Here is a 26626-nt window from a genome sequence, read left to right on the forward strand (position 1 = left end):
CACCATATTGGTGTTGAGCTAGTGCCAACACCTGATTAACAAAGTGCACTACGGCCCAGAACTCCCGGGCCCAAGTGATCCACCTGCCTCAGTCTCCCCAGTAGCTGGGACTACAGTCAATGCGCCACTGCGCTGGGCACAGTTTTCGAGCAGGAAAGTGAGATGATCAAAAGTGTGCTTTAAGAGTTTTTTTGGAGGTAGTTTATGGAATGAATGTGAATAAAGAAACTTGAACTAAGTTCATGTAAGAGGCCAAAGCGACACTGCAATGAGAGCTCGAACTGCAGGTCGTGATGGGTTGGAGAGAAATGATAGAAAAACAGCCTAAGATTTGGCAAACCAATGGATGGACAGGTGATGGGGGAAAGTGCATTTAAAGCTAGAGCGGCTCTTCTTGTTGACTCTTGGGGGAAGACAGAGTAGGAGTCTGCTGGAAATAGCTAAGCTGTCAGGGCTCCCCAGAGCTGCTCCTTTCAAAAGCTCATCACAGTTCTGAAGGATCTGGTGATCTGTTTAGTCCCAGGGGATTCCCATGTAAGCCAGAAGAACAGTTAAAAAACTCCCCAGGGAAAGGTAAGAATTTATCAACATTTGCAGCTGTTCCTTCTTCTCAGATGAGTTTCCTTTTGTTCACAAATCTATTTTGTGCATTCCCTTTTCTTTTTTTTTAAATTTCAGAGCAAGTGATATACCAGGAGGAGCAAATGGCACATGGACCCTCCGTCCTTGGGGTGGACAGAACCAACTGCTCCTGTCACTGTTTCCCACGGGGCCCAGACGCGCCCCAGAGCCCCGCACAGGCCAGTTGCTACTGCCAGTCGTGAGGCGACCCCACCTGCTGACCCAAAGCCATGCCGGTCCCACCATGAGACTGAGTGTGGGCACCTGTGAGCGTGCTTCTGGGGCGCACGGGCGTCCTGACGGGCCGAAGAGAGAATTCCAGTGCCCCAGTATAGTATATACAATATAATTAGGAGAGAAAGAAGCAGGATATGAAAATACGCTTTTTGTTATCGGCATGAAAGGCCGTGGTCCTGTCCATGTCCCCAAACTGTGATAAGCCAGGTTAAACTACAGCACCTGAAAGGTGTTCTCACCTGCAGTGAATCTGTCGTGTGGCTGGTGGGCAGCCCGCTCTTGCCATAGCCCTGGCCATGGGCCGTGAGGAGACGTCCGCAGAGGTCCACTGCTGCCCTCCAGTTTCTGCAGCTCTGCAAGACACAGCAGAACATGTGACCAAACACACACGCAAGGCATGGTGGAATACATGACCCAAACGCATAGCCACTGGCCACAGCTGCTCACCTTGCTGGAAGCAGCGCCAGCCAGCCATTAGTAATCACGACAAGGTCAGTGTGCTGACGGCATGGAGGGGAATGCCATTTGTCAACGCTGCACGTGTAATTAGGCAATAAGAGAGCCAAGCGTGAGATACAGTTCGAGCCGATCAAATCATAAAAACATTAAAATTTAACAACCGATAGAACATCAGGAAGAGGCTTTTTATTGGAAAGCTCCGCACATCTCTCAATCTATATGACTGGTTTCCTTTTTAGCAAGATTATCTTGAGATTTCTGTCAATTTAAAATCAATAAGGAAATTTTATGCTATGTGTTGGACATATTTATTTGTATCTGTAAGATCTGCATGTGACTCTAAAATAAGTGGCTTTATATGTTCATAATTCTAACTTATCAATATGAAAAAATCAATGAACTGGGTGAACACAACATGTTCCAGGCCCATGTGGCAATGCATGGTATACTTTCACATCACTTAACGTTACAGCTTCAACATGGAAAGGCTGGCTGGTACTGACACACTGGCTGATTCGCACAGACTCTTGTGTTTATCTTTGCCCTCGTGCAATACAGAAAGGACGGCCATCAGGCAAATGAATGGGAAAATAAGATCAGAATGTTTAAACCTTTTAAGAAGCTAAAAGTGGATGCTCACTCTGTCTTTTCTCAATGTAACGGGCGCTATCTTTGAATATGGTAGATGTCCTTATTTCTGCAGCCAGTCAATAAACATGCTTTAAGTACCTCCTGCCTGACAGAGACCGCAAGGCTGGTGGGGAGGTTAGTGAACAGGCACTCATTAGTGGTATGATCTAGCAAGGGAGACAGACAATTAAACAATATGTTTCTCAAGAATTAGCTAAATGATTTTGTGTGCATGCCAAGCGCTTCTCTGACAAGAAGTTTAGGAGTTTACATATTTTAAAAATGTGTGGTAGAGCCTGCCACACACTTCTTCTGTATACTAACTCACACACGCACTACTCCCTCTCCACACCTCCTGCACTCCACGCCGGGACAGAGAACGCGGAGCCTGCTCATGAAGTGCCTAGGAGGGCAATGAGTCTCAGCTTTGCACTACAGTTGTTCTGCAGTCCTTTATTTGGGCTTCCTCAGGCAGGAGCTAACGACCTGCTCCAATTCCAGCCGCAGTGGGGGTGTGGGGGGCCGTGCTGAAGGCAGGAGAGTGGGGCTTGTGTCTTCTGGGGCTCTGACATGTGGCCTCACACTCACACTGCAGGCTCAGCAATGGCGGAGTTTACAGAGCTGAGGTCATCTGTCCCACCTCACAGATGTGACAATTAAATAAGATACATGAAAGTGCTGAGCACAGTGCCAGGCAGGAGGCAGGCATTAAAAATGTGAACGATGCTGTTAAAAATTCCCAAACTGTTTCTACATCAATCCAGAGTCAGCGTGTGCGTGCCTAGTGAAACTCTATGTGTAAGGGAAGGAACTGGTGCTGGGCCTTGAGCTTCAGACAGGCCAGGCTCTACGACTGAGTAGCCATGTGACCTGCCGCAAGCTGCCAGCTGTCCCTGGGCTGCAGGCATCTCAGTTTCCTCCAGGTCTTCTGAGGGGTTGATAGTTGTTTTTTTTTAAATGCTGAACATTCTATTGTCCACATTACCAGTGTGTTTACCCACTGACCTATCGAAGGACCTCTTGGTTGCTCTAGTTTTTGGCAACTATGGATAAAGCTGGTATCAACATCTTTGGGCAGCTTCTTGTGTCGATATAAGCATTCGGCATAACTGGGTGAAATATCCAGGAGCGTAATGCAATAACTGGATTGCTGGGTTGTATGTCAGAGTATGTTTAGTGCTGTAGGAGGCCACCAAGCTGTCTTCCTAAGTGGCCGTGCCATCTTGCCTTCCCCAGCAGTGAGGAGTCCCGCGGCTGCACGTCCCATGGCACTTGGTGTTGTCTGTGCTCTGTTTTTCAGCCACTCTAACGGGCATGCATTTCACAGTCAGGTGAACTTTCCACCATTCTCTCACGGAATTTTTCCTTTCACTGTACCTGCCACAGCCTGACGGTGAGTACTGGCCTCCATGGCACCCACCAGCGAGCTGCAAATATTAGCATGACAACTCAAATGAGATTTCTTAAAATATATCTTGTAGCTTGTTTTTTTTGGAAATGAGGAGACCAAAGCATACACAGTACAGGTGGAGTCTGTGGTTTTCTTCACTGGCTGGTGCGTGGCCACTGGACCAAGTCAGAGAACCACTGATCCACAGTGAAGATGAGATTGGTGCCACGTTCCCCCAAACTGTCCAGACTACAGCAAGTAATACAGGATTTCTGTGTTCTGGTTGACAGTTCAGAAGTATTTTTAGATTGGTTAAGATAATTTACTAAAACGATCTCCAAATGCCTTCTCTAGTCTAAATTCAATGCAATAATCACTTTATATAATACAAATGGCTCTGTATATTCTCTTTGAATTGCAAATGTGAAAGAGTGAGAGGAAAAGAGATTGTGCCAAGTCTGAACCAGTTCTATATATGCATCTAGGCAGATTCTGTATCCAGGGGCAACTAATAACTGCTCCCTTCCTGGTTCCCTAGGCCTAAGGCTCTGGCCTTTCCTGCTAGAAAGGCTGGGGCCCTCTTCCCTCAGGACATGCCCCACAGTGAGGACAAGCAGGAGTTAATCAGGGAGGAGGAGGGGGCGGAGACTCTCGAAGAGGACAGAATGTGTGTGAAGCAAGGCGAGAGCAGGCACAGGGGCGGGGGGCATAGGGAGCAGAGGGCAGGGTGCAGGGCCCGAGGGGATGCAGTAAGGACCAGCAGGCCAGAGGGAGGCGGTGGAGGAGGGGCCGAGCAGGTGTAGATGAGGGGAGGCTGGGGAAGCAGGTGAGGATGGGGTGGCAGAGGAGGTGAGGCAGAGGAGGGTCGGGTGTGCTGGCCTTTGCAGGCTTCCACAGAACACAGGCCACAGCAGTGTCGTGTCATCACATTTGAAGGCCCCAGTCTCCCTGCACTGATGGGGTGAACTTAAGGCGTCCGTGTAGATGTGAGTAAAGCTATGAGGAGGATGTTCCAGCAGCCAGGCCTGGTGCTGGCAATCTGTGCACATCCTGTGGATGCCCCCCACCCCCTACTGCCTGAGTTGGTGGGCAGAGCTCACAGGAACCCAGAGCCCAGCCTCGTGTGCACCTGCACGGTGATAAGGTTCTGTGCTACCATGGAAGAGCTGGGCATTCACAGCAGAGCTGAGGAGCTGGACAGATACCATATGGCCAGGAAGTCTACAATGTTTATTCTATGGCCTTTTACAGAAAATGCTGGCAGATCCCAGGTCTAGGCCCCTCGTGGCTCAGCAGTTCATTTCTGTTGACTTCAAGGAGGACTGTGGGCTGACTTCAGCCCGTGAGTGGCTTGTGACTGATACCTGAGGACGACGCACAGGAACGGAGATGCTCCTGCAGTCACGAGACAGAGAACTTTATGTGTACGGTATGCAGTGATAACAAAGCAGGGGCCTGCATTTGGCATGTGTTTTCCATTTTATTCTTTCATGACTGATTATTGTGAATTACTTATTATTTATATTGATGGTGCAGAGTGGCAGATGCAGGCGAGTATTTGTAGAGACGGTTTTCCCACGTTGCCCAGGCTTGTCTTGAACTTCTGGGCTGAAGTGATCTATTCCCCTCGGCCTCCCAGAGTGCTGGGATTACAGGCATGAGCCACTGTGCTTGCCACTATGACAATGTTCCTTTTTTTTTTTTTTTTTTTTGAGACAGAGTCTCTATTGCCCAGGCTGGAGTGCGGTGGCACGATCTCAACTCGCTGCAATCTCCACCTCCTGGGTTCAAGCGATTCTCTTGCCTCAGCCTCCTGAGTAGCTGGGACTATAGGCGCCTGCCACCACGCCCGGCTAATTTTTGTATTTTTAGTAGAGATGGGGTTTCGCCATGTTGGCCAGGCTGGTCTCGCGCTCCTGACCTCCGGTGATCTGCCTGCCTCGGCCTCCCAAAGTGCTGAGATTACAGGCGTGAGCCATCACGCCTGGCCAATGACCATTTTTAAAAATGAGAAACTTAAGGTTTTAATTCTCGTGGAAAGGAGAACAAAGAAGATTGATGAGTAAATGTTGGCGGAATCTGCATTTCCTCATTCCTTCACTCAGCGGCCATTTACTGACCGCCCGCTGTGGACCAGGCACTGTGCTAGGCTCGGGGGGACACAAGGCCGATGAAGACGGCCAGGTCCCAGAAGCCAGGGCAAGTTTCCAACATCAGGTCACAATGGTGAGATTTCAGTTCCAGGCAAGAGGGGCAACTGGGTGCTTCTAAACAGAAATGCATTTTGAAATAAAATGTTTGGAAAATGAATCCAGCTGCAGTGTACAGACCGAGTAGGGCAGTCTAAAGACCGTACGTGGTCAGGCGCTCCATCATCCGGCCCGGCAGGAGGAGAGCAGCAGGCAGCAGGGGCGGTGGGGGGTGCCGTGGCTGCTCCCTAGAGGGTGAGAGAGACCCAGAAACAAACTAACCAATAAAACACTAATGTGGAAATCCGAGGGATGGCGCGAACCTGTCTCTACCCACCCAGGGCAGGCCGGACATGGAGACGCAGCAGGCAGATGAGCTGGGTTTTACAAAATGACAGAAGATACAAAAAATGACAAGATGGTGGAACAGTCACGTGAAAAGTGCCTGGTAAACCTGCAGATGGCAGGTTGTAGCTGAGGAGAGAAGACACTGGAGATGCAGGTTTGGGAGAAGCATGTGCCAGGGAGAGGTGACCCAGCGAGGGAGAGGAAGGCCTTCCTGAGAGGAGTGGAGGCAGGTACCACAGAGCATCTGCCCTGCAGCCGAGGAAGGCTGCCCAGGAGGGCACAGTGAAAGGGCAGGGGAGGGCAGTGAAGGCGTAGGGGTGTGCCCAGGAAGTGGCCTGGGGGCCCTGCAGTGCTTCTGCTCTCAGCTTCCAAAGACAGAACTGCCCCTGTGGACACACAGGAAAGCTCACAGAATGCCCCTGACGTTTCGGGGAGGGAATAAAGAAACCTACCTGTGGAAGTCACAGTGCGAATGCCTGTGAGGCGAAGCTGTTACAAGACAGCCCTTAAGGCAGGCTGGGCTGGCGGAGTGGGCTTAGCTCCCTGTTCATATTGTTAACAGAAGCACCCAGTCACTCCCTCACTTGAGAAGCATCTACTAAGCACCTAAGAGGAAGTATGTCCTAAGTTAGGCAACAGGAGTACAAAGATGAATTTGGTATGAGGGACAGTCATACAGAACAAATGGCTACCAGTGCATCAAGACAGACACAGATGCTCCATCCATACCCACCGTAAGTTAGAAATATCTTGAGATGAAAATAAGTGGGCCAGGCGTGGTGGGTCATGCCTGTAATCCCAGCACTTTGGGAGGCTGAGGTGGGTGGATCATGAGGTCAGGAGATGGAGACCATCCTGGCTAACATGGTGAAACCCCGTCTCTACTAAAAATACAAAAAAATTAGCCAGGCGTGGTGGTGGGCGCCTGTAGTCCCACCTACTCAGGAGGCTGAGGCAGGACAATAGTGTGAACCCAGGAGGCGGAGCCTGCAGTGAGCTGAGATCGCGCCACTGCACTCCAGCCTGGGCGACAGAGCGAGACTCTGCCTCAAAAAAAAAAAAAAAAGATAAGAAAATAAGTGAATGCAGCCGGGCACGGTGGCTCACGTCTGTAATCCCAGCACTTTGGGAGGCTGAGCTGGGTGGATCACCTGAGGTCAGGAGTTGGAGAGCAGCCTGGCCAACATGGTGAAATCCCAGCTCCATCGAAAATACAAAACCTAGCCAGGTGTGGTGGTGAGCACCTGTAATCCCAGCTACTTGGGAGGCTGAGGCAGGAGAATCTCTTAAACCTGGAGAGAGGTTGCAGTGAGCAGAGATTGCACCACTGCACTCCAGCCTGGGCCACAGAGCCAAACTCCATCTCAAAAAAAAAAAAAAAAAAAAGAAAAGAAAAGATGTGAATGCACCACCTAACCTACCGAATGTCACAGCATAGCCTAGCCTACCTTAAACATGCTCACAACACCTTACATTAGCCTGCAGTTGCTTTATAAAGTGTTGGACATTTCATGTCTTTCCTTGAATTCACCATGAGTGAGAAACAGAATGGCATGTGGGTGCTCACAGTACAGTTCCCACCGAATGGGGAGCGCTTTTGCACCATCATAAAGTTGAAAAATCTGAAGTCAAGCCACGGAGGTTGGGGACTGTCTGTACATACACACACAGGCATAAACACAAGCAGCAGACCCTCTGTCTGCCGGGGACCGGTTCCAGGACCCCCGGGATACCAAATCCGTGACTGATCAAGTCCTTGGTTGATCCTCCGTATCTGGAGGTTCCACACGCGTGGATTCAACCAACCACGGCTGAAAGGTTGCTGTGCACACCTCACCGTGTTTCCCATCTGCGGGTGGTGGAATCCGTGGATGCGGAACCTGTAGATATGAAGGGCCAACGTATGTGATGTCCATATGAAATACATACATGCACACATACGTGTGCTTATGAAATACGGACACTCCAGTGTGGGAGACACTGAGATCAGTGGCACAGGGGTGGGGAGTCTCGCACGATGAACAAGAGGAATGCACGTCAACAAGGGGGATGGCGTCCCTCGCGGGGCAGAGGCACAAGCGGCACGGCATGGATACACTTGACAGCTCTGTGAGGACACTGCTGGCACTGATGCCTGAGGATTCAGGAAACGAGCCGACACATGGCAGAGCACGTTCAAGGCATTGCAGAGCAGGGACAGCTGGAGGATGGGGTCAGGGGGGTGGTGGGGGTGAGGCTGAGGTGGAGCTGGAGCTAGAGGCTAGACTCCAGAGTGGCGGACCCCAGAGTGGCGGGCGGGGGGGAGGACAAGAACCCGGGGGGCTTTGAGGGGAGAGAATGAATTCTAAGGACTAAATCCAGAGTGGAGTGACTGCTGCCAGGACCCCACTGCCATGCTTATCTGGATCACACGACGAAGTGCGATTTCTTCTGAGATCACACGTGCCCGGTTTGAGTGACTGGTTACGATGGGTACTGGCTGCCAAGTGGGTCACATTTCCCAAAACTGAATGAGCTGAATCTGCAGTCCTACATGCTGATGGGAATATAATTAAATCACATATGCAACACACTATGTGCTAAACATTAATTATATCCTTTGAAACCATTTAAATTTATGATAAAACATTTTAGATAGCTTAAAAATGTGTGAGGGGTACCTAGTTTTCTAATTCTTTGGGGGGTATTATGTGAATACAAAGGATACTGAGCTGGCTTAGTGAACAAGGCACAAGGAAACGAAGCCTGAACTAGCACAGGAGGGGAGGGGCAGGGTGGAGGAGACAAATACTCATATGAATTATTTAGGAGGTAAAAGTCTTGGATTCTGGCCAGGGCAAATGGGTACTATCGTAAGCTAACTGAAAGGATACAGCAGAAACAGCAGGCTAAGGTGGCGGGTGCTGGTGAGATGATTCCGCATACTGACACCTTTTAAACACTTACAGTACTGTCAGGCAGGTTAGCTGCTTCAACAGAGTTAGCTACCACCCCCTATCTACCACCTCATCCCTGTGCACACTGTGGAATAGTACAAACAGTAAGTATGAAGTGAAAAAAGAAAGTCAACTGTGGACAATTATACAGTATTCTCAGATGCATCCTTGTCATGTTTTTTAAAAAAAAACATACACTGTCTTGTATCCTTTACTCAAAACTTTCTTATATCCTCAAATATTTTCTTGGGACATGATTTATAATGGCTGCATGATATTCCATCACACACACGTACACATCATTTGTTAATTTGATATTTGAACATGTGTCAGTCACCTTTTCAGAAACTATAAAACTGTTCACTAACTGAACACCATTCAACAAGAGCTGCAGGTGCTACGGAACTGGCCGAATGACACTCTACTCATGTTTTATCTAAAAGCTCTTCATCAAGGGTCTCTGGGATGACAATGAGTAATGAAGATAACGAGATAATCCTTTGCCACTACTATGACTAGCTGTCCCAGGATAAAAGAAACCAAGACCACATTCCCTTGACTCCAAGGAGTCAACTGTTTTGACTATCACAAATGGAAGCAGTACAAAAAGCAACAGAGAAACCAGAGTCCTAGAGAAAGACGGCCTGCAGTGGTTAGACAAAGGAAGCTGCCAGTTTTTATGAACAAAAGTTAAAAACAGTTAAGAAGAGAAACTGTAAATAATAGTTAAGTTCTACCAGTAACCCGGAGTTGTCCTTCTGCACTAAAAGTATTCAACTATTTTCTTCTGGAAGGGTCTTTGGGAGCAAAGACCACCATTTATTTTGTATAACAAATGAGCAAGATCTCTGTACACGGTATATTTTCCTTACTTTTGTGGTAATACAACTCCTATTTATGTCCAATACTCACGGCTAAGTTGGGCCTTTTCAGGATGTACTTATCAACTGATGTGCCTAGCCCTGTGTGAAAGGCATTCCTAATTTCATCGAAGTTGTGAGTGTGCTGACCAGGTCTAAAACAACAGAACAGGTCATAGGAAACACATTATATCAATGATTCAGAACAGATGACGGCCCAGTCTTCAGCTGGCCACCCTGGAGTTGGAGATGACAGTGAATCTGTTCTAGATGAAGGTGCGGCTGGCCGCTGTGTCGCCGAGCCCTCACACGCCCCTGCTCCAGTCAGAGCACACCTGCACTTGCTCATTGCAAGATGAGTACCCTCAAACCAACCTCAAATCTGATCTTTTTTTTTTGTTTTTTTTGAGACGGAGTTTTGCTGTTGACGCCCAGGCTGGAGTGCAGTGGCGCGATCTTGGCTCACTGCAACCTCTGCCACCTGGGTTCAGGCAATTCTCCTACCTCAGCCTCCTGAGTACTGGGATTACAGGCGCCCACCACCACGCCCGGCTAATTTTTGTATTTTTAGTAGAGACGGGGTCTCACCATGTTGGCCAGGCTGGTCTTGAACTCCTGACCTCAGGGGATCCACCTGCTTTGGCCTCCGAAACTGCTGGGATTACAGTGTGAGCCACCGCGCCCAGCCTCAAACCTGATCTTAATGGTGCCTTTCCTGCTCATGGTGAAACCTTCCTATTCTTAATTCCTATTTCTCCTTTAGCTCCTTGGGACAGTGGTCTCATCTAATGCATTGTTTTTCAATTTCTAAAAGCATTTCTTTAGTGTGGCACTTGGCATGCAAAAAAATTGTGGAACAGACAGTAAATTCGTAGTACTACAAGAAGACAGTACAAGAATAAACTAATGCTTAATTAACCACACTAGTAATCAAAGAAATGCAAATTATAATTTACTAGTGAGTTGATCTTCACTAGCAAAACAAATAAAAAGCAAATGTCATTGTTAGCCTAAAAAATTAGAAATTTTTTAAAAAAAGATACAAGTCAGGATAGGCAAGGAGATGCTACAGCCAGTGCACTCAGGTGCTGTGGAAAACATAATCTGGAATGACCTTCTGAACGACAATGGGGAGTATTTATGAACAGCCTTTGACTTCAGAATTCTCCTCCTAATACTTACCCTAAAGAAATGATCACATATGTAGAATTCTGTATAAGACAGTTCATCCTAAGATTATTTATAATAACTTCAGATTATGTGGCTATTAAAATGTTTTTCAAAGACCCTTTAATATAGGGAAATGCTAAATGTATAATACATCATAAAAAGACACAAACTGATAGAAGCATATGAATTTTGTGCCTAAGCATATATACACAAATATGTGTCTCCATCTTCATACATGCACACTATGTATAGTATAGATATGCACACACATATGTATATCACATACACTAAAATGTAAAAGGACAGTGGTTATATAAGCAATCTTTTTTTCAATTTCTCTTTTCTCTTTTAGAAACAGGAACTTGCTATTTGTGAAGGGAGGAAAAAAGTTTTGTGAATGAAAAAATAATGATGGATCAGCACTCATGCAGACAGCGCTTTGATGTCCTGGCCTGTCAGAAATCAACCGTGCGCATGTCACTTCTGTCCACACAGTGACGCCCTCAGTCTCTGGACCTAGAACAGTGCCTGATATGCAGGAACCAAATTCATGCTGGTTGAAATAATACAGCATTTTCACAAGTATGGAAGGTGTAAGTTACTACTAAGTACAGCAGCTAAAGCATAAGCAAAGTTTTGGGATTTTCTGAAAAATAAAAGGATTTTGATGCAGTAGATATGGAATCTCCTGATGTTCCATTCTGTGATGTTACACAACGCCCAGTGAACTCAATTTGTTTTTTATTTCATTTTATTTGTTTTTCGAGACAGAGTCTCGCTCTGTCGCCAGGCTGAAGTGCAGTGGCGTGATCTCAGCTCACTGCAACCTCTGCCTCCCGGGTTCAAGCCATTCTCTTGCCTCAGCCTCCCGAGTAGCTGGGACTACAGGCGTGCACCACCACGCCCAGCTAATTTTTGTATTTTTACTAGAGACGGGGTTTCACCATGTTGGCCAGGATGGTCTTGATCTCTTGACCTTGTGAACTGCCCGCCTCGTCCTCCCAAAGTGCTGGGATTACAGGCACGAGCCACCGCACCTGGCCCTCAATTTGTTATCTATTTGTTGGACCTCAAAGGCAATTAGAATTTGTGTGGGTACAAAAGCATATAAACGGGAAAATCTGATTATGGATACTTACGTATTTTTTAAACAAGTAAGAAATATTTTACAGTAAAGGCTTCCATCTCATTTTATACCCACTATGTATAGATGCTCACCACCAATCAAACATTTACATGTGTAATAAAATTATTTGTGAGGACTTTGCAAATATAAAGTACTCCATAAATGATTAAAAATAGTAAAACGTATCATATAAAAAGCCTTCAGCTTTTGCCATGATTTCATATTCTAAGACTTGTTTTCTATGTCTCACACTAGATCACAACTATTAAAAATAAAGCAAACGCCTACCATCTTAATTATTCATTTCTTTGGGAAATGTAAATCTTTTAAAAAGTGGCTTCTTTCCTGACTGAAAATAGAAAGCAGAAATGTTTATGCTCTTGTTACAGTTTCTCCCAACATAATTTTCCCACAGATGACTGAATAGGAAAGATTTACTTGGATAATTGCTGCTGTTGATTAAGTGTGCACTATTAGAGTAAGCAATTTACTGGTTAATATCGATTGGTCTATAAATGACATGCAGTCATATCTATACAAACTTACACCGACCCAAGAGCCAATTTTCTAGGAGTCAGAACAACCCAATTCCGAGACAATAACACAAAACAGCACGCGGCAGAGAGAGTGCGGGCAGCCCTTCCCACCTGCATCTCCCAGGTGGAGGCGCAGAGGGCTCAGCGCTGGCAGACCTGCTGGGGGACACGGAGTGGGGAGCAAAGGGGCAAGGCCCAGACCCAGCCTCACACCTCAGCTGGGGAGGGCTCCCACTGCAATTCAGGGCAGAGGTGACTGACAGAGCCCCTTCATCTCTAATTTAGATGTGGTGTGAGAGTCAGACGCATCAGTAGAGGGAACAGAAAGATGAGTGTTTCATTTCTTCCTCTTTTTTTTTTTTTTAAAGACAAGGTCTTGCTTTGTTGCCCAGGCTGGAGTGCAGTGTTGTGATCACGGCTCACTGCAGCCTCGACCGCCTGGGCTCAGGCAATCCTCCCACCTCAGCTTCCCGAGTAGCTAGGACTACAGGGGTGTGCCACCACATCAGGCTAATTTTTAAATTATCTGTAGATAAGGGATCTCACTATGTTGCTCAGGCTGATCTTAAACTCCTAGACTCAACTGATTCTCCTACCTCAGCCTCCCAAAAGTGTTGGGATTACAGGCATGAGCCATTGTGCCCAGCCAGATGATTCTCTTTGTATAATCATTTAGAAAAACATTAATGGAAAAAAAGAGAAGAAAACACGTTATTTACCATTTACAATTTATACTTTCCCAAATGGTGATTTTTTCTGATAAGAGAATATAAACTATTTGGCTATAGTTCAAGTTTACTTTGTATTTCAAAAACATTTCTAGGCACAGGAATATTTTTGTTCACACCAAAGGAGATCAACTGAGACCATAACTGTCTCTCCTCACTGAGGTCAGGCTTTGCTATCATATCCTTTGTCGGGGGCCTGGCAGGACATGATGGCTAACGCATGGTCACAGGAGTTTCTGAAGAGAGTCTCAGGAAGGAACTTTTTGCAAAGTTGTGGGCAAGGGACAGTGATGTGCTGAGGGCATGGCGCCAGAGGGGACTGGGCTGCAGGACAGCTGTGGCAGCCTCAGGAAGAGGATTACAGCTGCCAGGAGACTGCCCCTGGCTGGACAGGGGTCAGGAGCCATGGTGCAGGGCTCTGTGCTGCAGCGGGCTGCGCAGGGCAGGAAAGGAGCGTGTGTGGGAACAGGTGCACGTGCAGGACATCCAGGGAGGCACCGAGTGAGTTTGGTCAGGTCACACTGTGCTGCCCGATCAACTGCATGTAACATAATTCTCTTCTTTTGGATATTGAGTATTAAGGTTTTTAATAGAATTTTTGACTAAGTAACACAAGTAATACAGCAGCAAACATTCTCGAATGTCTTTTTACACACGTACAAGTTTTTCTAAAGTATATAATTGAAAGTGGGATTGTTGAGTCAAAGGTTATACAAAGCATGTACTTTATTATTATTATTATTTTTTTTTTTTTAATTTTTTTTTGAGACAAGGTTTTACTCTGTCACCCAGGCAGGAGTGCAGTGGCCCAATCATGGCTTACTACAGCCTCGACCTTCCAAGGCTCAGGTGATCCTCCTGCCTCAGCCCCACAAATAGCTGGGACTATAGGCGTGTGCTAACACGCCCGGCTAATTTTTGTACTTTTAGTAGAGGCGGGGTTTTGCCATGTTGCCCAGGCTGGTCTTGAACTCCTGGGCTCAAATGATCCACCCTCCTTGGCCTCCCAAAGTGCTGGGATTACACGTGTGAGCCACTGTGCCCAGCTTTATTAGCTATTGTTAAATTGCTCTGCAAGACAATTCACGTTCGCATCAACAATGTGTGTTGCCTGCCCTTACCAACTGGTGCTGCCAGTGTGACAGGCTTGTCCGTTTCCCTCTTCTTTAGTGTTTCTCCTGGTACAAGCCTCCAACTGGAGGCACGGTAGATATTTCCTTGGCCACACATGTCAAGCACACGTGTTCGGAGGTTTATTTTTATCAGCCTCGGCAGAGCACAGCCTCAGCCTTCTGATCTTCAGACTTGTCCAGGAGGTGATGTGGAACTAGCAGAGCCAGGGCTCTTGGTTAATGGACAAATGCTGGAGAGGACACGACCGGCCAGGAGGAACCAGCACAACATCGTTCTCTCATGCCGGGCACGCTTTTCCTTCCAAGGTGGGATGTGACTTTGGCTACTGTGACAGCCAGAGCCAGTTCTTATGATCGCATGCTGTCTGCTATTTGAAATTATAATTGCTTATTTTCTTAGTGTGTTTTTTGCTATTTTTATCTTATTATTTTCCACCTTAGTCCCCTTCCTGGTGGCCCTCCTCCATTTTCTTTTTCTTTTCTTTTTTTTTTGAGATGGAGTCTTGCTCTGTCCACCCAGGCTGGAGTGCAGTGGCGTGATCTTGGCTCACTGCAAGCTCCGCCTCCCAGACCATTCTCCTGCCTCAGCCTCCCGAGTAGCTGGGACTACAGGCGCCCGCCACCATGCCCGGCTAATTTTTTATATTTTTAGTAGAGACGGGGTTTCACCACGTTAGCCAGGATGGTCTTGATCCCCTGACCTCGTGATCCACCCGCCTCGGCCTCCCCCCTCCTCTATTTTCAATGATAGATGTCAGAAATATGCAGCAAAGAAATTACTTTTAAAATCAGAATCTAAAGTATACCACATAAAACTTTAAACTTTGTGAAAGAAATCTTATGAAAATCTCATAATTACTGTACATGACATGTAAAATTCTAATAATGAAGTTAGTCTGATATGAGATAAAGATTTTAGATAAAAATTACTTTTACTTTTTTTTGCTAGGAGTACGATACAGGGTCTATTTGAGAAACTGAACATAGGCATTACACAACTTCCAAATGATGAGAAAAATAGTCTAATAAAAATCACTCAAGTAACTAACAGCATGTACATAACTTTTCTCCAAGACTCAAAGGGAATTATTACCTCTACATACGATACCATTAAAGTGATTAACACGTCCTTCTCCCAGGCTGTGACATCCATTTCCCTGTAAATTACAATCTTAGAAAACTCTGACATAACTTAGGAAAATAATTCAAAAACCCTTTCCTGGCTGCCTTAAAGACAACAGGAATTATTTTAGGACACACTAGAATTAAAATACCAGGGCAAAGTAAAGATCCTTTCATAAATACATTTTTCACCTTACGTAACCTCCCTTGTTAGGCCTGTTAATAAAATTTCTGATGGTCTCAAGTATTTCCAATGTATGAAACACATCAAACCATTGTATATATTTATTAATAACAGGAACAATCAAAGAGGGTAAAAAATAGCCTGTAGAAAAAATTAATTATAATTAACATGCATGGCTTTGCGTGTGATTTTTATACCCATTATTATAAAGCCCTGTCACGCTGCCAGTTCAGTTCCTGCCTCAAGAGGATACATCACAGCAGCTTCTCTACCGCCAAACCAAGGGGCCACGTCCACACCCTCGCGAACAGAGCATGGGCCAGGGAAACGGCCACCCTGGAGATCCATAACTACATTAGCAAATTATAATGGATACAGATACTTACAAATTAGCTGTTTTTTCCCCTTTAAAAAAGAGTATCTCCATCTCTCTCCTCTCCAAGCTTTTCAATCATAGAAATAATGACAGAATCACTTCGGTAAAAGAAACTCAAAGAAGCATTCGACTGACACCGACTCACATTTAAACTTGGTGTGATGTGGGATGCTTGCTTACCTGTTTGAGGACACGCTTCTGTGAATATGGTAAAGCATGTGGGGAAGAAAGGCAACTTGGGGAGCATAGTTTCCAGCGGTTCACAGGCTACCAGAAGCATTCGGATAGCAAACACCTACACCTAAGATAATTTCCCGCTTCTATTTTAGGAGAGGGTCTCTGCCTGGGTTTTTGCGCTTACTCCGAGTTAATGAGTACAGACCTGTGTGTGTATGTTGCGTGACCATGTGAGTGACAGTTCCACAGCTTGGGGAGTGTGATGCAGAGGAAGGAGGAGAGGGAAGCGTCTCTGGGGAAGATTTGGCTTCTCTGAGTCTGGAAGGGTCCTTCAGTCTCTGCAAATCGGGGAACAGCTGGGAACTTTGCTCTGGGGCAAAAGAGGCCTGAGGAATTCATGCTGGAGCTCTGGGGATTCCCGCCAGTTAGAGAAGCAGGGTTGTAGGAACTGGTTTTCAAGATGTGGTACAAGCAGCTTCTCTGTGGGAAGTGGATGCAGGGCATGAAGAGAGAAAAGGGAAACTTCACTGCCGTGGGTTAGGAGTGCAGCTGAATTTGTGTCTGTGTCTGAAGACACTGATGAAGAATCATAAGAGTTACAATAAATTTGTGAATCTGGAATATATACTTCTTTTAAAAATAGTGTATGAGCTTCAAGTCAGCAATAAGTAAATTAAAAATAATAGAATAGCACTTCTAAATCTGAGTAAATGCCATAAATGGTTAAGAAGGCAGAACTTCACTGAGCAAGAGCGCTAGCTTAGCAACCTTTATTGTTATTGCTCGAAAGAGAAGAGGCTTAATATGTGTTTGCTCAATGAATACATGAAGAAACCCAAGTGAGAACTTGTTTGTTTCAATCCCATCAGATATAAGGTCTTCTCATGGGCAAATCCTACCCCTGGATACAACCCAGTCCTAGAAGCTGTATTGCAAAGCATAATTCCCACAGCGCGTAGATCCGATGGTTCAGAAATACTAAGTCATCTGGTGGGAGGTAGTCAATGAACAAAACCACCACCAACAACTGTGCTTTTCGCTGGGCTGTGCGGACTACGTAAGGGACACGGGGCAGTAGGGATGGTACTGGTAACAGGAGCAAGGACATTTGTTTGGGGCCAACCTCTACACCTTTGTAGATCTTAGTGTTCTAATCTACAAAGTGGGCATTTTAGACTATGTTAGTTTTTCAAATTTTTAAATAGTAAAATTCATTCACCTTTCCCCCCACCCCCCAAAAAAAGACATCTCAAGAGAGACTTCTGTATAAAGTAGACCCTGCTGAAATGCTCTGCCTGACACTGGCCCTACCAAGTCGCCTCTGCAGGCCATGCCCAGTCACCCCGAGGCCCTTCCCTGGAACCCGAGGCTTCTCAGAATCACAGTTTGAAAATGTGCTAGATTCGATTTTCATTCCTATCAAATCCTTCCTTTCCTTTTCTGCCATTGCAGAGGAAGAAACGCTCCATCTTTCTCCAGACAAATCTTCTTGTGGTTTCATCTCCTCACTCTTTGCGCCCCCTCCCCTGTAACTGTCCCCCCACTCTATCCTTTTGTATGAGCTCCTTCTCTATTTCTTTAAACCCAACATTCTGACGCTACTTCTTTATCAAAAGAGTAGCTTACCGACCGGGGGTCCTCTTATCTATTCATCCCTTCATCCCTTTATTTATTCAAGAAGACGCTATGTACCCATTCTGTGCCTGACCGTGCTGGGTCCTCAGATGCACTGGAGAACAAGACATGCTTCCTGACTGTCACGGTGTTTATTACAGATTTTTAATTTTTGTAGGTTGGCTCTGTCTCCCCCAAGTTACAGCATTTGTTATTGACACTGATGACATGTCACCTCCCAGTTCATGCATATAATGAAGTCAGGAGAAAATCCAAGTAACTAAGGCTGCTTTGCCAATGTTCGGTACTTTCTCAAAAACAGGCTTTTTGGGCAAAACTCCAAAAAAAGGTTTCTTTTTGGGAAAAAGATCAGGGATCAAAGGAAGTTAACAATCAAGATCAAGAAGAATATAAGAAACTGACTTTTGAGTAAAATGGGGAGGATTCTATTTTTTTTTCCTTTAGGCTCTCTTAGGAAGCAAGAGATCTGCTGACAATAAAACACTAGAAAGTAGAAAGTCAAAGAGAAGTTTAAAATCAGAAGAGAGGGACTGGAAAATCCAGGAACCCAGGGCACGATGTCCCTGCGCAACCTCACAGCGGAGTGCAGCCCCACCTGTGCTTCCGAAAGGCCCTCACACAGCCGCGATCTGGGCCATCACAGCCAGGAGCCAGGCCCCAGGCAAAGGGGTTCCAGGTGGCCTGGTCAGCGTCGCAGGCAGCCCCCAATCCATACTGAACCCAGGAAAGCTTCTGAAGTGTCACAGAAGTCACAAAACCACACATAATAAGGATGTGTCTGAATTCAAGAGAACTAGTCAATTAGGGAAAAGATTTTGTTACTTTGTTAAATGCTACTGTTAAAGATCAAGAAATCACTCCTCTCCTGGCTCAGGATTTCGGCCTCATAAACATCAGTCATTTCCGGCAGAACCGGGACAGGCAATACCTCACTTTCAAATACACAGGCAGAGGTGATGCAACAAAAAAGGAACTGGGATTATTTTCTTCTGAATTGCACTGTAGTCTTCGTGCAAGTAAGTGATTTACATATCACTGTTTTCACACAAAAGACAGTTGCCTTTGAGCTGGGACTGAGCCACGCGCTACTCCAAAATAAACTTTAAAACATTCTCATTTTCTATTTTAGTTCACAGGCTAACCTTCACCTGTCATTTCAATGGGCTGCAAAGTTTAATCCTTGAGAAATTTCTAAACTTCTCAGCTATTATATCTTTAGGAACTAAAATTTGCTTAAAATAGGTGAAATCTGGTCGGGTGCAGTGGCTCACACCTGTAATCCCAGCACTCTGGGAGGGCGAGGCAGGCGGATCACCTGAGGTTGGGAGTTCAAGACCAGCCTGGCCATGGTGAAACCCCGTCTCTACTAAAAATACAAAAAATTAGCCAGGCGTGGTGGCGCATGCCTGTAATCCCAGCTACTCGGGAAGCTGAGGCAGGAGAATCGCTTGAACCCAGAGGCGGAGGTTGCAGTGAGCTGAGATCATGCCATTGCACTCCAGACTGGGCAACAAGAATGAAACTCCGTCTCAAAAAAAACAAAAAGTAGGGGAAATCTGAAGCCCGGTGCAGAAGAATTAGTAACAAATGAGAAAAACATGATGGGGAACTATTAGAAAAATAAGTAAATTAGAAAATTCCATTCTCTTTTTTGAAGGTTGAAAGGTGAATATATGTACTCCAGATTGTTCACCCAAATGGAGAGTGAGTCTGGACCATGTGCCGTTGAAATATAGTCAGGATAAGGGCTGCATTTCAACGTGAGTTTCAGACAGCCGGTGAGACTTATTCCCAAAATCAAGGACCTCACTCTCCAAACCCCTTCAGAAAGTGCGCCCACTAACTTGACTGCATGCAGGCATGGGAGCGTGGCTTTGCTGAGTCCACTCTAGGCAACCGCGTGGATGAGCTCGCAGAGCAATTCCACAGCCCCCTAAGGAGACGACACTGAGGAGGTGAGATTTGGTGTGAGATGGGGCTCTCATTTCAGAGTACTTACCCCATGGCTACCTTAGGAACTTCCAATATCTTCTCCTTAATCTAGAAAAACTACCCAACGCGATTACAGCTGTCTTTAAGATTATAAATTCATTGGAAACAGATCAACCTGTACAGCAATGGTGATCCGGTATTAATGATTTTTTTATTTTTATTTTTTTGAGACGGAGTCTCGCTTGGTATCCAAGGCTGGAGTGGCAGTGGTGTGATCTCGGCTCACTGCAACCTCCGCCTTCCGGGTCCCAGTTCAAGCGATTCTCCTGCCTCAGCCTCCCGAGTATCTGGGCTTACAGGAATGCACCACCATGCCCAGCTAATTTTTGTATTTTTAGTAGAGATGGGGTTTCACCATGTTGGCCAGGCTGGTCTTGAACTCCTGACCTTGTGATCTGCCCGCCTCGGCCTCCTAAAGTGCTGGGATTACAGGTGTAAGCCACTGAGCCCAGCCATGAATTTTAAAAACCTCCTTATAGAATTCATGACAAAGCTTAAAAATGTTCAGAAATTCACCCATTCAATAATAAACTTTCTACGCAAAATGCAGAAAATGCAATATATTTTAAAAATGAATGCAAATCATTTATCTCTATTATATATGATGAAGCAAACTCGATCAAAGTATATGCTGCTTTGAGTAATTTGATCATTTCCAATAATGGCTTTTTAACCAATTAGGCTTAAAAGTATCCATGTATTAATATGATGCTTTTTGGTGCACAGGACTGGCATCTACTCCAACAAAATTCTACTTCTGTGCAAGAGCTTTGAGTAATATTCAAAATAATTAACTTCTAGAGAAAATATTACGAAGGCAGGCAGGACTTATCACAAAATAACACTGAAATCAAACATATTGTCACTTACAATTAGCTGTTTCAATCCAACAAAAGATTGTTCCACTGAGTCGGCATTTAGGACTTGTCTCTTTGCTGCAGCTTTTTCACCCAGAAAGCGAAGCATCAAGTCTTTAACTGCATCTCCCTGGGAAGAATAGAAGAAAAATATGTCAAGACAATAAAATGTCAATTAAACTCAGCTAACCAGAACCCATAACTAAACACGATTTCTTTTTTCTCCACTGGCTTATGGAGGTAAAAGTAACGGTTACAGTATCGTAAAACTTCAATTAACCAGAAGCTAAATTACCATAATCGTTAATAAAATGCATAATTTTAGAATTGCTCTTTATTCTTTTTGTTTTAAAAATTATATCTTTATTCACCACTGATCAGAAAGCATGTTCTTTATTCTGAAGAGGAAACGCTAAGTCCTACCGCCTCCCACCAGGCTTGCAGTGAGAGGCAAAGCCAAGCCAGCAGAGAGGCCTCAGGTGAGGGGCCTAGGGAGGTCCAGGAGCATGAAGGTGACACTGCTGGGGACCAGGGGCTGCACCACACAGTGGCCAGCCTCGCGCTGGTGCAGGCAGGCCTGAATAGTCTTCCCAAATCCCATCAATGCCCCCATGCTTGCCTGGACCAACAGGAAAGCCTGGAGGGCTAGGGCTGAAGAAGTTAAATTACCAATGGCCCTCTCTTCAGTGCTGAGGTCACCAGCCAAGCCAAAGGAAAACTGAGACCCCCTTTCACAGCAGGTCCTCAACAGCCTCGCTGAGCCAGGCCCTGCTCCAGGAGCTGCTGGGCGCACTTCATGCTGCAAGCCAGGGAAGAATCCAGTTGCCTCTGCACGGGACCGTTTCTACTCCTGACCTGACTCCTCTGATTAGACCGATCTTTAGACGGTGCTGAAGAACACTAAAAGTGGAATCTGAAGCATGCCACTTACTTTAAAGGGAAGACACAGAAGGGCGAGGGGAGGGAGAACAGGTGCTTTTGTGTGGCCTGGGGACAGAAGAGATGTGCCAATGACCTGCCCTGAGCAGGGAGCAATCTCACAGCTGGTGTCAAGCCCAGATGCTGGGCGAGCCAGCTTTCATAAGCCTCAGGAGTCAGCACGGTTCGGGGGCCCCAGGGAAGGGCCTGAAGTTACCAAGTCTGTTGTATGGGGACAAACTAGTCATCCCACCAGTGCAGAGAAAACTGTCAGTCCGCGGGCCTCGGTGCTGTTTCGGTGGCTGCACCGCAGGCCGAGGGAGAACCCAGGGTAAGTAAAGGCTGCTCACAGGACACAATGCTCCCACGGGTGGCAGGAGAAGCCTCTCACACACAACTGGGACCAGGACACAGCCCTGGACCATCTCTCTCCTTTCTGGGGTTGCTGCTGACTGAGGAAAGGCACCTGGGAAGGGGCAGCAGCACTGAGGTCCCTGAAACGCCTGAGGCGGGGAAGCCGGGGGGATAGAGCAGCCCAGGGGGAAAGGGAAGCAGCGCTGAGGTCCCTGAAACACCAGAGACAGAGTATCCTGGGAGGAGGAAGCAGTGGTTCTGAGGTCCCTGAAATGCCCAGAGACAGTGAGCATCCTGGGAGGAGGAAGCAGTGGCTCTGAGGTCCCTGAAACGCCCAGAGACAGTGAGTATCCTGGGAGGAGGAAGCAGTGGTTCTGAGGTCCCTGAAATGCCTGGAGACAGCAAGCAGCCCGGAGCTGGCTGGACCTTCCCTGACACGTGCTCTGGGCATCTGGCCTGCAGCAGCTGCTGACAGGGACACAACACAAAGGCCCTGCAGTCTCTCGGGTGAGCAGAAGAAAGACTCAAACTAGGACAACCCCAAGATGGGGGGTGGAGAAAGCCAAGATCTCTCCATCTCAGCACAAATCTGCCTCCCAGCCACAGAGAAGCTGATGCTCATGCTACAGGCGGGCCACTGGGAGCACACAGTGACTGAGAGTGCAGAGAAGCCTGCGTGCCCCCTGCCTGGACTTCACCGCTGGCTCAGATCTCTTCCTATTGTTCTCCTACCCTTTTTTTGGGGCGGGGGAGCGGGGGAAAGAAAAGCATAGAAGTTGTTTCTCCTAAGAAGCAAGGTTATTTCAATCTTTTGCTATCTTTCAAAATAGTGACACTTAAAAGAAGAACAGAATCTAGACCATGAGAGCAAGGGAATCAGAAAAGCTGCTGACATTGCTTCTCCGCTCTGCTGCCTCCCTTCCACCGCGAGAGATCAACAGCCTGCGGCAGGAGGGGCTGGGTGGCTGCAGGTCATAGGTCTGTCTCTTCCCTGGGTGCTAAACCTGGTGCTCGCAGAGGCCGACCTCACGTTTTCTCACATTGAGGCAAAGACCTACAGGCAGCAGTTGTATAATTTCTGCTTGCAGAGCATAAGGTGAAGTACTTCAAATACCAGATCCACAAAATCAGCTAACTGATCTAGCAGCAATAATTAAAGGGCAAAATAAAAGAGTTCAGACACAGGGCTCCATAAAGCTCTGCAAAAATGCAACTCATCTCAGACAAAGAGCATCTCAGCCACAGGGGCAGCGAGCTGGGTAAAGATCAAAATCAAATCGCAATGCCAGGGACGGAGGGCCAATTCAACTCCTCCATCCCCACAACATTATCAATGAGACCATGCTGCAAAAATCTCTCGTCCTTAAAATTCTCTGTTAGTTAATATTTTAGTTACCACAGCAAGTTCCTGAGATACTAGCCGATGCATGACTATCAAATATCCCACCAATAGAGGGCCAAGGATGTGACAAGCATCTTAAGACAAACCTCACCCTTGCTGTGTCGCTAACTGAAGGCAGTGACAGCGCAGGGAGGTGGAGACGCTTGTACTGCATCTCCTCCAGCAGTTACTGTGCTGGCGGCGGGGGGTGGGGGGGTGGAGGGAGCTTCCCCCAGGGCTTTCTAGAGAGCTGTGCTACTACACCTGGGATGGAATCCAGCTAGAACCAATGATTCCTTCAGACCAGCAAGCCATTCAGCGAAGGAGATATATGAATATATCACAATCTGGGACTCATCGTGATCTCACCACCCCATTCTCCTGGTCAGGTGCATTTATGGAGGAGCAAGTGGCTGTTCTCACAGCTAACAGGTGGTTAGGGGCCCGGCTGCCTTTCCTGCAACGGGGAAATAGTCTCAGTAGTCCCTTCTTGATTTTCATGGTGAAAGACAAAATAGAAACCAGAGCAGCGGACTGAAAGTGTATGGGCCTTACTGTCTGGGAAGCCCAGAGACACAAATGCTCATGGGGTAGTGCTGCTGAAAGGCAGCAGCCCCTGCACCCGGCACAGAACACGCTGAGCTTTCTGCCACATCGCCAATGCAGAAAGGTGCCTGTTTATCCTGGCAGGGTCTATCCCCTGGCTCCAGTGTTTGCTTACTCCAGGGAAAAATGAGACCACCTAAACAAAAAAACCACAACAATTATAACAAAACCCAAACCCAAACTCAAGGATGCAGAGAAACTGGAACCCTCACACACCACATCATTGGTGGGGAGTCAGCATGGAAGAGCCATTTTAGAAGACTATCTAGTGGGGCCTCAAAATGTTGAACAGAGTTACCATAGAACCCAGCGAGTCCACACCTAGCTACACATCCCAGATCGCTGAGAACACATAGACACAAGCGCCCGTGTGTGAATGTTCACAGTAGCATTACTCACAACAGCCAAAAGGTGGAAAAAGCCCAAATGTCCACCAACTGATGAATGAATAAAAAGCAGCAGTAATTTGCTTCTGTCCATTTCAGGGTAACTGGGACTGGACTGTCTTGATGTGAACAACTGCAACATTGCTCAGAAGAAATCTAACAACTGTCTTCAGACACAGCAAAGGACTGTGACCCGACAGGAGGAAAACATGAGTTGAATTCTTGAACCCAATAGCACTTTTTGGACCACACTGCAGGAGGAGAATCCCAAGCAGGGTTTGGGACGTCAAGGAGGTTAAGGCGGACGGGCTCAGGAGGTTGAGACTACTCAAATATGCTTTCCCAACATTCTTATTTTGCTAAATTATTAACAACAGTGGGAGACAGAGAAAGTGTGAGAGTGTATGTGTGAGAAAGAATATACAACATTATCTCTATATAATAAGTTCCACCTACATAATTCTTTGTGGTTTATTCTAAAAACCCAGCTACAATGTATAACATAATTTACTAGAAAATGGTTTTGGAACCTACTTACAAACTGGATAATTCTTCTATCCAGAGATCTAGAAAGGAGGGAGCTAAGCAGAGAAAGGATTTGTGTGGGAGCCCTTGAGTTTACTGCTGATCACTCGGCTGTATGTGCAGAGGGTACAGCTCTGAAAACAGGAAAGGATGGGGCGCTGTGAGCTGACAAGCCCAGAGCTCACACAGGGCTGCGGGGTGCTGAGTGTGGGTCTGCCATGGACAGGGCGCTGTGAGCTGGCAAGCCCAGAGCTCACACAGGGCTGCGGGGTGCTGAGTGTGGGTCTGCCATGGACAGGGCGCTGTGAGCTGGCAAGCCCAGAGCTCACACAGGGCTGCGGGGTGCTGAGCGTGGGTCTGCCATGGAAGGGGTGCTGTGAGCTGGCAAGCCCAGAGCTCACACAGGGCTGAAGGGTGCTGAGCGTGGGTCTGCCATGGACAGGGTGCTGTGAGCTGGCAAGCCCAGAGCTCACACAGGGCTGAAGGGTGCTGAGTGTGGGTCTGCCATGGTGGAGTGCTCTCACTGAACAGAAGGGGCATTCAGTATAGACTTCAGAAAGGTCACCCAAAAGTAGTAGCTACTACTCAAAAGTCATTCTAAAAAGCCTAAAAACAAACATGAAACTAAATCTGTAAATAAGTTACTTGCTTGTCAGAATAAAGGGCAAGTCTTTTCAAAGGAAGATGAAAAAGCTAGACACAAAACCTGAAATCCACAATGTCCACCTTCTAATAAAAAATTACTAGACATGTAAAACATGTGTCCTGTAACTAAGAGAAAAAGTACATAAAAATAGATGCAGATATTACATAGATAATGGAACTTTCGGATAAGAACTTTTTCTCTTTTCTTTCTTTTTTTAAAGAGGCCTATGTTGCCCAGACTGGCCTCAAACTCCTTGGCTCCAGTGATTCTCCTGCCTCAGCCTCCTGAGTAACTGTGACTATGGGCACATGCCACCACACCCGGCTCTGAAGACAACTTTAAGGTGCCTCTTTATAAATGTTCTCAAGAGTTTAAAGTAAAGCTTGAAAATGATAAAAGAAAAATGATACAAAAAAGAACCAAATAAAAATTCCAGAGATAAAAAACACGGAAAAGTCAATGAATAGGATTAGCTGCAAACTAAAAAGTCTGAAGAAAAGATAAGTGAACTTACGGACAGCAACAGAAATTCTAAACTTAACCACAAAGAGAAAAAGACTGAAAAATAAAAACAGTAACAAAAACAGATCCTCAGTAACTTCTGTGGCAATATTAAGCAGTATATATACTTGGAGTTTCCGGAAGTAGGAGAGAGAAAAAACACAAAAAATACCTGAAGAAATAATGACCCCAAATTTCCCCAAATTGACAAAAATGATAAAGTCTCAGATCCAATGAATGCTGAGCAAGATAAACATAAATCCCATGTGAAGGTACATCAGAACCAAACTGCTGAAAAACCAGGGATAAATCGTAAAAGCACCCAGAGAAAAAATATACAATTAGGTACAGAGGAGGAAGGATAAGAATTACTACAGACTTCTCATCAGAAACTATGCAAGTCAAAAGACAGTGGGATGGCATCTTACAAGGTCTAAAAAGAAAAAAAAAAACCTGTCAACCTAGAATTCTACATACTGTAAACATGTTGTATATTTGGCAAAAATAACCTTTAATAACGAAGATGAGGCTGGGCATGGTGGCTCATGCCTGTAATCCCAGCACTTTGGGAGGCTAAAGTGGGCAGATCACTTAAGGCCACGA

The 26626-nt window shown here is 46.2% G+C and overlaps 1 protein-coding gene across 10 annotated transcripts in view; it reads right to left on the minus strand.

Moving 5' to 3' along the window:
• TRAPPC12 (trafficking protein particle complex subunit 12) overlaps positions 1–26626 on the minus strand; it is a 108308-nt gene that overhangs the window by 64826 nt on the left and 16856 nt on the right. For all 10 annotated transcript variants that reach the window (XR_010116972.1, XR_010116973.1, XR_008652695.2 and 7 more), the window contains exons 3-4: positions 20720–20836; positions 1098–1211 (exon numbers count right to left, since the gene is read on the minus strand). Coding sequence is in view for 6 of the 10 variants with exons in the window: in XM_055254217.2 (XP_055110192.2) it covers positions 1098–1211; positions 20720–20836 (231 nt within the window). In the remaining 4 variants the exon portion in view is untranslated. The remainder of the gene's footprint in view (positions 1–1097; positions 1212–20719; positions 20837–26626) is intronic.

The sequence above is a fragment of the Symphalangus syndactylus genome, chromosome 18, assembly GCF_028878055.3.
Source record: "Symphalangus syndactylus isolate Jambi chromosome 18, NHGRI_mSymSyn1-v2.1_pri, whole genome shotgun sequence".
NCBI lineage: Eukaryota > Metazoa > Chordata > Mammalia > Primates > Hylobatidae > Symphalangus > Symphalangus syndactylus.